General features: G+C 35.8%; 1 protein-coding gene across 2 annotated transcripts in view; it reads left to right on the top strand.

Moving 5' to 3' along the window:
• Positions 1 to 15,474, top strand: part of CAMSAP2 (calmodulin regulated spectrin associated protein family member 2) — a 90,863-nt gene that overhangs the window by 39,840 nt on the left and 35,549 nt on the right. The window contains exons 3-5 of one of the 2 annotated variants that reach the window (XM_080406787.1): positions 5,957 to 6,118; positions 7,366 to 7,449; positions 13,920 to 13,952. In XM_080406787.1, the coding sequence (XP_080262913.1) occupies positions 5,957 to 6,118; positions 7,366 to 7,449; positions 13,920 to 13,952 (279 nt within the window). The remainder of the gene's footprint in view (positions 1 to 5,956; positions 6,119 to 7,365; positions 7,450 to 13,919; positions 13,953 to 15,474) is intronic. The other variant, XM_080406788.1, reaches the window with a different exon arrangement.

Below are 15,474 nucleotides of genomic sequence, written 5' to 3' on the forward strand. Positions count from 1 at the left end.
TTCCTTTCTCATCTCCTGCAGTATGGAGCCTTGGCCTGTGCTTTCCCGGAGCAGGAATTCAATTTTCCACTCTTAGTTGAGACTTGGAATTTGGATGGTATCTCACTATGCTAGCAGAGTCATTGGAGACTCAGATTATCCAGGAGAGTCTGTTTGGGAAAGGATGCCTGGGGGTAAAAGCTACTCAGCCTCCTCAAACTGCATTGTTCACAGAATCTGCAAGAAAGCCAGATTGAGAGATGTGGGTTAGCATGGTATGGAAGGAGATCCTTCAGTGCTTTTGGCACACCTTTTCTGCTGCAGTTGTCTTGTATGTTTAATCCCTTACTTGCCTGCTGTTCCTTTCTTTTACTCTGTATGTCAGCAACTCTGTTTTTACCCGTCTTTTCTCCCTAAGTGTCCTGCAATGGTTATTCCATATGATCAATACTTTCTAGCAGTTATAAATTCAGTGACTGTTCTTGTGGGGATGATCTCTGTCTTAGTTACTGTATTCTTGTTTTGGTATCTTTGCTTTGTCTTAATAACAATCAATCTGTGGTGATAATCATACACGTAAACGTAACATTAATTTAAGAACTGGTATGTACCCTGGCAGAACACTAATGGGAATTTCAGTTTTAATTTAAGAAATTTACTTACAGTTACCATTAACAGATCAATTATTTCTAAGAATACACCAAACATTCAACATATTTGTAATCTTGGTGCTTACTTGTATGTAATACCTTCAGAGTAAGTTTTATCAAGCCAGTGGAATTTAATCTGTACTTTAACCGAAGTGACTGGCTGAAGTTACTGTTTTTTTACTGTATTGTGAGAAGTATTTCGATCCAAAAGCTCTGTTTTCAGAAGATAGACATATGGATGGTTACATGTATAACTATAGGTACGAAGGTGATACGTATTCTCCCAGCTAATTGTAGACAGCTGATCTCTTCTGGTCTTTGTTCAAGTGCCTGATCCAGTGTAGGCAAAATCTTTAGGGAATTTAGCTAGAAATATTTTTACTGTGCAACTGAGAGCTACAGTGAGAAGACTTTTTTTTTTTTTTTAAATATGACCAAATTCTTTCACAAAATTCTCACAAAAAAATTCTTGAAGCACAACCAACTTCAATAAGAACACAAATACATATTCTTGTTTACAAAAGCTATATTCTGGCAAAGATCAAATCTCTTCTCCGAAGTATAGTGAGATTAGGGGACTTTTTCGGTAAAAGGCCTAAGGAAAGAGTATTTTGTTTGTTTGTTTATTTATTTATTTTATCATTAAGATAACAATTACATTCTGTTTTCCTTCTGCCCCTTTCTTCAAGCACTACAGTGGGAAATGGATTTGTCTATGATTTTCCTAAAGGGGCAGGTCAAAAGACAACTCATGGTTTGAGCATCATTTAATGGAATATGAGGTATATCTGTAGTAGTAGGTAATAATTTGAGCTGTCTATAATATGTGGTATTTATCCATGAGTATCTGTGTGTACAGTGTCATGTATACCTTTTGCTTAGTACACTTTTTAATGAAGTTGTTTGCAGTCCTTCAAGGGAGGTGAAGGAAGCTCTATAATCAAAGACTAAGCAGAGAGAGGAATCATTAGCAGCCACGCTCAGAATAATTTTTCTTCTACATTTCAGTAAGCTTCTTACCGAGCTATTCAGCAGTAGAAAATAAAGCTGTGGAATCTACATTACAGGGCAGAAACTAACTAGTAATTACATGGGACTGTAAAGATGAGTAAGTTAAAACTTGTGTTCCGTGCAGGGTGTAGCTGTAGAAAGACAAACCCATGTTTGTATCTTAGGAAATAAAATACTTCTAAGAGTCCAGCATTTTGGTTTTAGACGGGGGGGAAGGGGGGTGGATTACATTTTGTAGTGTCCATGGGAGACTTTGGTACTTTGCACCATTGTAGTGAAAAGATCAAAGAATGAAAAGATTTTCATTTTTTAATTGGCTTAAACTAAATCTGCATAGCAGTTTTGTGGTAAAACAGTGTATTACTTTCTGTGGTTTTCACTGCTGCTTTGTTGATCTTGGTTTTTTTAAAGATATTTCTCTATTGGTTTTGTGTTCTACGCTGTGCACTTTAATATGTTACTGTTTTTTTAAAATTATTTCTATAAACATATATAATTTTTTTTAAACAGTACATCCTTATTCAAATATGCCTTGCTGCAGTTCTGGATAAGGGAGCTATGTGTGCAGCATGAAATCCTGCCTAGGTTTTTTTATTCTGCATGTCAGAACATTGACATCTTGGAGGAAATAGCAGCATTTCAGGTACTGTCTTGGCACCAGACTCAGCAGCTCCTGGGGAGTTCCTTCAGGCATTGTATTACAGGCTTGTCCAGAGAAAGACGTTACTGAGCAGCTGATCCTAGTTCCTGCCAGCTCCGAATGGTGTCTGTGTTTCCCCTTCAGATATGAAAGGTTGCTTCTTTGTATCATAATTCAGTCACAACTGCAGATCCAAGTAGTAAAAGTGACCTCTCCCCCTTGCTTTTTTTAGCTGTACCTAAAATACACTGTTTAGAGAGAGATGTAAAAAAAAAAAAAAAAAAAAGGAACTTTATTTGCTATCAGTAGATCTTTTTTAAAATTGTTCTTTTAGAGAACTTCCGCAGTTATGCTGATAAACCCTGTATTTGGAACACTAGGATACTGATTTTTTTTTAGTGCAGTTTTTAATGTAGTCTTTCTTGTTGAGCATAGTGAATTAAAAGATGTAAAAGAATGCAGTTTGTCTGACTCTTTCCAGGTAAGTGGAAGAAAACCAGCAGAGTTGTATGTGGAATTAAGTAGTTTTCTCTTTCTTTCTGTACCTCTGGTTTGAGTATTTTTTTTGTTTGGGTTTTTTTGTAAACAAACCAAAACCAAAACAACAACAAAAAAACCCCTACCCAACTATTATAGGTGTAAGTTACCTTATATGTGTATTTGGTTGCTTGCAATTTTCTGGGGGAAAAATCCATAGATTTTAATAGCTCTAAATATTTTTATTAGTAAAGAAGTTATGTATGAAATAAAGTTTCATTATTGCTAACTGGGAAAAATAGCAATTTTGTAGTTGGTTTCTCAGCATAATAGGTGCAAGTTAACTCAATTTCTTTTTTATTATTATTTAATACTTTTTAAAAATCTCCTTTTGAGCGGCCTATCTGTAAAGACAACAATTTGGAGTAATTTTTGGGACTCTGAAGATGCTTGTATTTGATAGCTTACATGAAATAGACTTGTGACATGGATCCAGTCTGTGTGGATAAGAGTTTATTACACTTGGTTTTGATAGTACACAGTATTATCTAAGATAACCTTGTCATTGTTCCCTCTGTTTGCTTATGTAGTTTGCAGTTCATTAATAATTTGCTAGAAACATTGAAAATGTGACTCAGCTAGCTGGTTGTAAATTTAATTTTCTTAATGTATTTATAATTTATGGAGCATATTGGCAGTTGTAGCAACACTTTGACGGCTTTCTCTGCATTAGCAGTCCACTTCATAGGTATGATCAAGATTTGCAAAGCAGCTGATCATCCAGCACAGGAGGTGAAGGCTACTAAATTCCCTCTGGGAGAGTTGCCAGTGTTTGCTTTTCTGGCAGGCCAGTCCCAGAGCACAGGCACAGTAGCCAGCGAACTAGCTGTGGATCAACAGCTGAGGAAGATTCTGCTTCCAAACTGCTTGGAGCTTCCTTGGTGGTCAGGCCTCAGCTGGAAGGCTGTGTCCACCCTGCAGGCAGGGGGTGGAAGCAACCCTCCTGTGCACCAGGCAGCCCCAGGAGAGCTGCATCAGCACAGGTGACTTCCAGCACACCTCTAGCAGTAGCAGTCCAGACGAGGCTGCTCTTATGTCTGGCTACGTGCGTTTTGTACACTACCTCATCTTGAAAAGCAAATCCAGTGTTTCCTTGCTATTTTAGTATCTCCGCTTTCTGGAGAGGTTCTGCAGATGGCACAAGGTTTTAATCCAGGTGCCATTCATACTATGTGACAAAGGCAACAAGGAAAGACCATTAGAGCAATGACCCCTGGATGTTAGATACAATCCAAATCTTCCTTTTTTCCCTTTTCCAGTTGCTAAACCAGCATTCTGCAATCTGAGCTGGAAACTTCTGCAGAGCTGCATGGATTTATTTGGTTGACCCAGGCTCTGCAATCCCTCACAAGGTGTTGGGACTTTACTAGTAGTTAATGTGATACTCCATCCAAACTCCTTCTCTGCACTGCATTGCTGGGTCAACAAAGGAGTGACACTTGTATCTATGTATATAATTGCTTTATTTCACACTGGAGTGCAAGTTCCTCAGGAGGCTGGTCATGGGCAATACTCTCCATCTTTTCCTTAAGTACTTTGGGTGGCAAGCTCTTTCCTTCCTAAGAGCTTGTATCAGTAGTTGTCTACTAAAGGTCAGTAAAAAAAAATCATAAGGAAGATGAATATGGGGAAAAGAGTTTATTCTGAGTAAGGCAATCGATGGTGACAGGAGTGAAGAGGCGCTGATTCCCACCCTAGCTGCACTGCTTGTGCTAGGAGCATGGATGGAGTGTGTGGCAGATGAGGGACTCTCATATCCCAGGTCTGAAGAGAATAAGCTTGTCCCAGGAAGGTTCGCTGTCAAGAACAGTTTTCTGTATGGGTTCAGTAGTATAGTTTGCCTTTTTTGTCAAACAAAGCAACTTAACTGCATTAAAATATGAGTACATGCTACTCCTGGCTTCTAGGGGCGGCACCTTCAGCTTTGTTGGTGATACAAACAGTAAGGGCAGCACAAAGTCTGGATCTGTTCATCTTTTCCTTGCTTGGTGTTCTGGGATAAATGATGTGCATGTACTACCTTAACTGTAATGATTGCTGTGTGACTCGTGTTGTTCATTGCTGTTGCCATGGCTGTTAGAGCTACCTTGTGAGATTTTGTATGAATATTTTTTTTATAGAATTGAAGTCATGGTGTTAACAAGTGTTTGGGATCTTTGCATCATGAGCTGTTTTTAAAGGCAAAGTTTTTTTTAAAAAAACAACTGTGTCTGGAAATTGTTCTGATTCATGGGAAATATTGCTTAATACTTAGAATGCTGAGGCTGTTCTTATCATGAAGCAGAAACAGATCTGTTTAGCTGTAGGCACTGCTACAAAGCGCCATCGTTTTCTTACTCAGTTGCAAGAATCTAATGGTAATACTGATTGTCATCCTCTTTTTTTGTTGTTGTTGTTTATTGGGGAGGTTGTTTGTTTTTTAATTATTACAGACTGTGAAATAACCGTTGTCTTTCAATACATAACAACAGGAGGAACGTGCCTCCTCTTTTAACAGAGGCTTTAATTTATTTATCAATGCATGCTTATTTTAAATCTAGTTGTGCATATATAGCTGCATCTGCATAACATAATCAGTTTACTAGAAGAAAAATATTTTCTATCATGTTGGGTTTTTTCTTGATTAGTGTAACTGTGTCTTCTTCCTGGATTATGACTGTAAAAATAATAAACTTCCATGTATTAATGCAGCATTTTCTTGATGATGAAGGTTGTTTACCAGCCAGTCTCAGTTTTTATTTCCAGTACAAATACCACTGATCAGATGGAGTTTTGTTTTCGCTAGCGTGACAAATTTAAGAGATCTGTTTAGCTCTGTTAGAAGTGAGGTAATGTTTGAATCATTAAAATTGCTTATTCTTTCCATTTCCAGTTCTTAATTTTTGGTGTGAATTTTGTCACAGTAGTTAATTTGTAATAAGAATTTTTTAATTAATGTCCCTGTGCTTTGTATTGTGTTCTTAAGCATGTTACATGTGTACAAACATTTGTCTTCCATTCAAAAACTGACAACCAGACAAAAACTTCTAGCAGTTATAGTTTTGTTCTTTGCATGTGTGCAGCTGTGTTCAGAAATGATACATAAGACAGTGATCTTATGATTTGCAAACTGATTAGGTATTGCTCCTTCTCTTTGTAGAGTGCTCACTTGGCCATGATCGATACTCTTATGATGGCATACACTGTAGAGATGGTCAGCGTTGAGAAAGTGATCGCATGCACACAGCAGTATTCATCCTTCTTCCAAGCTACAGATGTACCTTATGATATTGAGGATGCTATTATGTACTGGATAAACAAGGTACGAGTACTGGAAAAGCAAGCTATGGTTTTCTTTGTAGTCTATATGATTTGATTAGAGGTAGGTGGGTAGAAGCTGTATGTATGTAGGTACATCAAGACTGTGTGATACAGACTGTTTCTTCATCTGCTGTATATGGATGATAAAAAGCAAAGTTTGCAGAAATAAGTTAAACATGCTATGTGAGCCAAATAAATGGGAAGTCTAAGTAAAATACTATAATATACATTACATACGACATCTTAGCAGTCACTGACACATTGGGATGTCATGACAGCTGCTTGAGGGTCTCTTTTTGGCTCTTTAAGCACTGTCGTCTCATAAAACCAGTGTATTCTTTTGTATTTAAAGACATTTTGCTTGAAGTGATCTACCTTCACTGCATAATCAAATCAAGTACCAAGGATAGGCTGTTAATCAAATGCAATCGAGCATAATAAGGGGCAAGTTAGTTTGTACAATGTAAAGCTTACAGCTCGTGACTCCACGTCATGGTTTAACTGTGGCTGGCAACTAAGTGCCACACAGCCACTCACCTGCTCCCCTCGCCCCCACAGCAGAATGGGGAGGAGAATTGCAGAAAAAAGGCAAAACTCATAGATTGAGATGATAATGTCATAATTGAAATAAGATTTATTACTAATAATAATTGTAATGAAAAGGAAAGAGAAAGAGAGAAGAATAAAACCCAAGGGAAAGAAAACAGCAAGTGATGCACCACACATTTGCTCATCACCTGCTGACCAATGCCCAGCCTGTCCCCCCACAGTGATCAGCAGCTCCTGGCCAACTCCACTCAGTTTATGTACTAAGCATGACATCCTATGGTATGGAATGTCCCTTTGGCAAGTTCAGGTCAGCCGTCCTGGCTCTTCGTCCTCCTGGCTTCTTGTGTGTCTGCTCAACGGCAGAGCATGGGAAACATGAAAAGTCCTTGGTTTAGAGTAAGCACTACTTAGCAACAACTAAAATATCAGTGTGTTATCCTTATTCTCACACTAAATTCAAAACACAGCATTGTGCCAGCTACTAAAACAAAAATTAACTCTATCCCAGCTGAAACTAGGACACCCCAGACTGCATCTGAAACTGACATTTGCTGGTTTGGCCTCAGGGCTACAGTATGAAATACTTGTTTAATCTTTTCAGTTAACTTGGTGTTAGTGACATATAGACCTTTTGAAAACTTAAAAATTATATGACTTTTTTCTTAGAACAGACCACTGAATGAACTGTTATGTCTCTAGGTAAATGAACATTTGAAAGACATAATGGAACAGGAACAAAAATTGAAAGAGCATCACAGTGCAGAATCTGCAGGAGGTCACAAGGTAGGTGTAGAAGTTAAATGTATATTCTTGTTTAAAATATTTTATCTATAAAAAAAGTACTGCATATAGTACATATACATAAATATATATTTGCAGGCATTGAACTTTCTAACTGCTTGTTAAAGAAAGCAAACTTTTCAGTGTTCCATCATGTTGCAAGTTTTATCATTTCCATGAAGATACCCGTTTAACTGTAACACTAATAGAGCTGCACTTTTTATTCCCAGTTGTCCTTTTTGACAAATAAATCTTTGATAGCAGGATAGCATCTGTTATGTTAGTCCTAAGAATTTATTTAGATTAATACATACTTTTACATTAATTAAAACTGTAGTCAGATGTGATATGAAGGAGACCACCATATTTTTATTCATTACTTTTAATGTTTTTCCCTTGGTGAACTGCATGCATCTCAAAAGAGAAATCTGTATGTGGCATCATGGGAAGCATTACTTTGGCTATGTTCCAAAATACTGGTTGATTACAGGTTTCATTATATATGCAATAAAACCAGATTATGTTTGATTCCCTTTCCTAACAGGATTTTTTCCTTTTGTTTGTGGAGCTCAGTTAATTAAGTAGCATTATACACATCAAAATACAGAAGTGTAGTGTACAGTTCCAGAGTATGTAAAATTGCTTGCTTCAGAATGAGATCGCTTATCCTACTGTGATACAATTATTATTGCAGAATTGGTAATCAGTTTGGTATTATCCCTGCGCGTGAATGCAGAGCAGATTTCCTAGCTACTGCAAGGCTGTAATCCCAGTTCCCCTCCTGCTCTGTTTTCACTTAAGCAGCTATCTCCTTTTCAATGCTGCACTGAAGGAGTCGTGGATTACTTGACTAGATCAGACGTTCAGCTTCAAAATGCATGAATGCAATCAACGTCCTTGCACTTGTGGTTTGTTTTTGAATATAAGGAATGATGAAGGCTAACTAGTAAGCATGTGACTCAGCAAAAGAGAATGGTATTTTTTTGCAATATGCATATATCCCGATACGGAAAATTTAATCTGTGTTTAATAGCGATAATAGCATAGAAATCTGGAGAATAAGATATCCTTGACAAGTTCATTTCTAAAAATTAGATAAAACAAAAGTAAATGGGGGGCAGGGAGGTAACCTATGAACCTCTGTCCTCTAGTGATTTTTCTTTTTCCTGAAAATAGTAGCAGGAAGTTGTGTGTGTTTTTCAGGTCACTTTTAAAGATGAGAATAATTTTTAAAATCCAAAGTGCATGAGACTCATAATATAGTAAACAAAGGTATATCGAAGAGAACATTACTATCAGAGCAATGCCATAAAATTATCTGTATTTGTGAAAATTCAGTAATGTTTATTTTACACTTATGGTTTCCATTTTATCTTGGGAATAGCAAGATAAAAATTTTAGTTTATAACTTCTCTTTAGTGTCAGCATTCTTGAGTCGACTGTTGATAGACTTGTGTAGTCTAACTGATGCCATAAATGAACCCAGTGGAATAAAACACATGCAAAAATGGTATATACATTTGTGGTGTTCCTCATATGAATTGTGAAGCTATAACACAATCAGAGCCCCGTTCTGTTGACCAATGTACAAATGCATTTGCAAAAAAGCAAAATCATGCTACAGTTGCCATATCATGGAAAAAATTGTCATTAAGGTCTCCTCTTCTATACACTGAATTTTTGTTACTATTATCCTGGGTATATGTTATGCTATTTGCCTCAGCATGGGATTCAGCTGCATAAATTACATTGTCAAATAAGGTATTCCATGCTAGAGGGTTGTATTAGCACAGCTTTATTAGCCAAAATCTCAGCATGGGCAAAACCTCAGGCTCCAGTTGACACCTAGATGTCTCTTCTGACAGTAAATTTATTGCGGGTCATAGTTGAAAAAAAAAAAGCTATTAGGAAGTTGGCAATCCTTCACATTGAATTACATGAGAAAATGAGGATAAAACTGCTTGGATAATGAGTCAAACATCATTTGTGCATTAAATTTTCAGCAAATACAATGATGAAATGGAATCTGCTTCAAGAAAAGTCTAGAACAGGAAATACTTAGTCAACTCTATTTTGAAGTATTTAAAGAATTTTAATTACTGAACTTTCTTTCGCATGCAGGGAGGGCAGCAACATATTTTCAACTCATTTCAGTTATTTAACTCCAGGTTTTCTTTGAGAAACACTGATCTATTCTAATTTACTACTCTGAAATTTCAGACAATCTTTTTGGCCTATGCCTCACAGAATTTCCCAAATTTCCACTTAGTTTTGCTAAAGCTAATGGTGATTGCACACATGGAAGCATCTGAGATTTAGAAACACATTAAGCACCTTAACTAAAACCTGTACATCTTAACTATGGGTCATACTGAATGCTAGCTTTCCGAAGAAAACTATCATGCAGGTCCATTGGATGGATCAATTGTATGAAATCAATTTGGTCAGTTTTAACAGTAGATTCTGTGAAATTATGATGTGGCTTCTGTCAAGCATCTCCTAGTATTTATTCCCAGATAAAACCCAGGTGTTTTACCCTGATTATCTGTCTCCATATTGCATCAGTCCGTGTATTCCTGGTTTTATAGCACAGAACCGGTGACACATTCTGTTACTTTATGGCATTGACCCTATCTCGCATATCTCAGCAAAGCTGTGAAATAACTGTAGCTAAATTCATATAGCAGGCTTGGGTATTGTTGAGATATATATATATATATATATATATATAATTTTTTATCCTAATACTAATTAGTGTGATTTTTCTTTCCCCCCACCTCCATTTCATGCTATGCCTAGGTTTAGTTGTTAGTATCAGTAGAATTAAAAAATGATGGAGAGGGGATTGATTTCTGCCTTCAGTATTATTACATGATTTTGCATTTTGATGGAAAAATTACTTCTGTATACTTACTAGGTATAGCATTTTCTACGCTCATATTACAGTTGTAGCTTAAATTTCAGTATCTGAATTCAATTGTTCTATTCTCTTTCTTTGATATTTTTAAAATCCTGACTGCTGCTTCTATTTGTATTTTAAAACTTAGCATGAAGGGGAACTAGTATGTTCCATTGTGTGTCTTTTCTGTCTTCCACCATCCTTTTCAGGTTGGGCCTCTGTTATGTAATTTAGTTAGCTGTTCAAATGGTGATCATTCCATTCTAAATTCTAAGAAACTTTGCGGATCTCCCTTCTGCTGTAGCCAAACACCTTTGGAAATTTAAATTTCAGAGTTCCTAAGGTGTGGTCAGGTTTTGAACCTGGGCTAAATTTAAATTAAGAATTCCCCTTCTACTGATTTAGAGAGATGGCCAGACATGGGAAGAATAGATCATTCCCGTCATTAGGGGGGCAGCTTTTCGTTGGGTTTAATTTCTGGCCACAAAGCAGCAAAGCTAATGAATAGACTTTTTAATTATTCAATAATTTCTTACCATGATAAATTTCTCAGTTGTAAAAAATAATTTCAGCATAATCCTCAAGCCTGCTAAATTAGTACCTTACTGTTCTAAATCTACAGTGAACCTTTCTGCAATAAACAGTAAATCTCTACATTTCTAAAAATTGTAAGTGTCATATACACAGATTAATAAATGAGACAACTGATAAGATATACCTGTTTTCTATTTCTGGACAGATAAAACCAGTATTAACAGATTATGAGCTTGTTTTTGTTTTCCTTCGCTATCATCTGCTGCTAGCTTCCTGTGGAAGATAAGAGAGGAAGGAGTATCTATGATTTTTAGTTCCAGGTAGTCCTCTGTGGATCTTGATCAGCCGGTGATTTGTGGTAACCTCATCTTTTTCTGGTAGAGTCTCTGCATCTTCTTTCAGAATTAGGATTTCAATTCTGTAGTGAATAGCTTTGGTTTTCAGGCTTCCATTGAATAATATATAGTGAATGTATGGTTGCACTGGTTGAACTACTAATTTTCCAGGTAGTTGAAGCTTTCTCAAAAACCTTTTATTTTTTTCTGTCTGCTTTTGTGATTGATGCTGAGTCAGTCTTAACATATTTAAGCCACACCATGGCAAATCCTATGAGAGAAACAAATGTAGGAGTATTCATCCAAAGACCTGAATTCTTTAAACATTTTTTGAATATCAGTTTAAACAGTGCAACTTTTTGCGTGAAGGTAAAACACTAACAACATAGTTCCACTTTCAATTTAATGTGTCATAGATCCACACTGCTAGCAAAAGCTAACCTGTCAAGAAGAACAGCATGCAGCAGGGTCAGCTCCTTGATCCAATTAATGCACAGCTGCATGAACACAAATGATAGTGGAAGGAAGACAGCAGAAAGAAATATTTCATGAAAGGCATAACTACCATTTTTTGGTACCATAGGATGCATTTATACTGTGTTAATTTTATCACAGTAATTTTTAAAACTTTTTGTTAGGGGGGGATTAAACAATCTTCTTGTAAAATGGTGGGTCCACAACCTGAGGGACTGTTGTGTTCTTTTGGGTTTTTTGGTCGTGTGAGGTGTTTTGGTTTGGTTTTTTGTTGTTGTTGGTAGTGGGTTTTTTTTTTTAAACATTGGAAGAAGTCACTGAGGATTCTCTGTTCAGTTTGTTTTATAGTGACTGATTTTTAATACGTTTCATGGGAAAAAAAGCTATTCCTGTTGATATGAAGTGCCAGTTCAACAGCCATTGAATTCCCATTTTGTTGTCCAAGTAATTTTAGATTTTTTTCTCTTTTTTTTCTTGTAAGTGCCTTTACAAAGTGTATATTTATAAATCTTACAGTATGCTTGAATTTAAACTTGATTATCTTCAGTCTTTCAGCCTCTTGAGGCATATTCATAGCTGTCTCAACCATAGTTTCAGCCAAATGGACAAATGAAAATATTTATTGGATTGCTAGTTTTGAGTTCAGTTTGTACTGTTACAGAGAGCTAGTCTTTGGAATTGAAACAAATGTGTGCTTTTTTCCAAAGAATATTCAGCCTATCATTAAATACATATTGATGGACTTTTTGAGTCCAAATCTGAAATACACTTCAGCTTGATAAATCAGAGAAGAATGTTCCTATCAACAGTAAGTAGAATGGTAGGCAGCCCAAGTTGAAAAGTAAGATCATTTGTTTTCAAATTCATGTACTTTTCCATACATTGACTATATTTCAGTGAGATGAAGAGAAACTGAATCCTATAGAAAGTGCTTTAATTGGGTGTGACTGTAATGTCTAGAGCCACACATGAACATGCATCTCATTGTTTCTTTTAAGTGGCTTTTGAATTCTCCATTGTAACAGTCCACTTAAATGGTGAAGAATGTTGAGAATAGTCATGTTACTAATGCGTGCCCTTTCGTGTACAATAGCCTTTTTACATAAATAAAAGCTTTATTTCATTACTACAATTGTAAGGGTTTTATTGAAGTGCAGTATTTTAACAACTACATAAATTAGTAAGCTTCCATAGCAGTGTTTTCCATAATAATTTTAAAACTACTTTTTCACCATTTCCAGAAAATACTTCTCTTCATTAAAAAAAAAAAAAAAATAATCCTGCACTTTGGTAATTGGTTTGAATATTATTTTTTTTTAATTTCTACAATGAAATCAATAGTGGTGAAATTTTCTGTATTTATAATACTACTACACGATGTTTTTTGTCTTAATAGAAGTATTATACCAGACCGATGTATAGAGTTAGAGAAAAAATTCACTGACTGTACTTAGGGGTTAAGCTTCTAGGTCAAATTTTGCATTTGTAAAATTTTTTCTTTGTAATTTGACATTGTATTTTTTGATCACATATGAGTTTAGAATTGTATGTATCAGTACTGGTAATTTCTCTGCCAGTAACCAAAACTCCATGTACATTTCAGGTCACTGCACATCATGCAGCTGATGCTTATGTGATTTGTCATTGCAAAATGTAGCTGCCTGCACCTCTTGTTCTGAAATCTGTCATATGATTGTTTAAAAATTATTGTTGAATGTTGTAAACATAACTGTTTGGCTTGAAGTAACTAATGCAAACTTCACTGCAATTGTTGTGCTTGACTACAGTGTGTTTATACCTTTTTTTCATTGCTTTAGCTTCCCTGCTGCCCCATATGTGCTGCTGGAGTTCATTTTGATACTTGAGGTATCAAGACTTCAAATCTCAAATTAATTCTTCAGTCGGATTGCATATGTAGGGTATAATTAGATGTGTGAAAGCATTAAGTAAAACTGCATTGATCTGACAATCTTACCTGTTCATGTGGGAAAATCATGTTGATTTACAAAGACCGCAGACATATTTCTCCAGTGTTATTTCTGCTAATTAGCTCAATACGCAGAGGTTACAGTGCACTAATGCTTAACATTAAATTAAAATTCACTGTTATACAAAACTGAGAATGTTAAAGTAAATGGCTTTGTAAAAGTAATTTATGAAATCTGATAAATTGTTCCTTTTTTTTCTTTGCTTTTTGCTTTTATTCTTTTTTCCTACTGCTTCCTCTGAAGTCTCCTACCAAATGGTTTTGGAAACTGGTTCCTGTAAGTTTGCCCAACTGCTTCACTTTGATCAAGTAGCTTATTTTGAGAATGGCTTTATCCATGTCATGCTGGTCTAATCATTCATTTCATTTATCTGTACAAGATAATTTTATAAGAGCTTGCTCTGCAACGGTGCGCCTAATACAGAAGCTTATTTTGCAAGGTAATCTGTGCAAAATAAATGTAAGGTATGATGTTAGATAAGTAGCTTCTTTTCAAGCAGTCAGGTTCTCTTTGGTTTTGTATAAGACAGTGCTACCTGTTTTTTAATACCAAATGATCAGGTTTTTTGCAAACTACTTTTTCATAAGCTTTTAGTAAATATGTTATTTGATACTGACTCTTTCAAAAAGGGACTTGCAGAAATTGATGTTATATGGAATCTGAAATTTTCTTATTTAACAACCATTTGTCTAGAATTCCCTAATTTTTCAGCTGCTTTAAGACTGCTGTTAATCTCTCCCCACACAAAGTAACCCAAAGCAGTCTACTTCTAGTGAGACTATCATTTCACTAAAAGCAATGAAAAGTAACTGTTCAGGCCTGCAATAATAATAAAGTTTGTTTTCTCTGTGCTGTGTCGCCTTGGGATTATCATTGCTTTCCTCTGTCATATATTAATTCACCTCTGAAGTGCACTCAAGTTGTTTATTCTACAACAGGTTTGGCTGGGAATGAAATAGTCAGCTGTTTATGTACATGCAGAATTGCATACTTTGGGTCTGAATTCCAAAGAACTAATTCTGATGTACGTTTGATCTAAGAATTACCAAATAACTGATCTAGCAGTCCTTCAGATGCATGTTGTCATAAATAGTGAAAGATTGTTCACACATTGCAAAGACAATTGAAAATAACAACGTAGTTCCATGTAGGCAACAAGAGAAATTACTGTTATCTGGAAAACCAGTTTAAAAGTACTGTCTTCAGCAGACTAATCAGTATTCAAATTCATAACAGTTTATGCTATATGGGCAATTTTTCTATAATGCTATCTATTACAGTTGTGACACATACAAATACACTGCTCTTCACAATATACTCCTCTAATTTTGTTTTGGGACTAAGACAGTGTAATTAAATGGAGGGAATAAAGCAAAAAAAAAACCAAACCCAAAAAAACCCATCTGTGATCAGAAGTTTAAGCATGTTTTTGGGCCTCATTTCTACAAAATCAGGTGGCTACTTCAAAGCAGTGACAGAATATGGTTTTGTTCTGTTTTTACCCAAGATGTTAGTTTACAAATTATTTTCTTCCACTGCATAAAAATGATATTAAAATATAAAATATTCAACATACTGAATTGCTAACTGCATTTTGCCTGCCAGTTTTCCATAAGCAACTTGAACTAGTGGTATTTTTGTTACTTTGAGCTTGTTAGTTTAGTAGCAATACAGTTGACACCCAAGGGCTACTGATAATATTGTGGGAAGGCAGTGGCTCAAGCTGCTCTAACAGTTCAACCCGTCTGCTGATCTCTTCCCTGTACATTGAGCAAGTTTTTCATGCTGAAATGAGTAT

The sequence above is a fragment of the Falco punctatus genome (assembly GCF_963210335.1).
Source record: "Falco punctatus genome assembly, chromosome: 11".
Taxonomy (NCBI): domain Eukaryota; kingdom Metazoa; phylum Chordata; class Aves; order Falconiformes; family Falconidae; genus Falco; species Falco punctatus.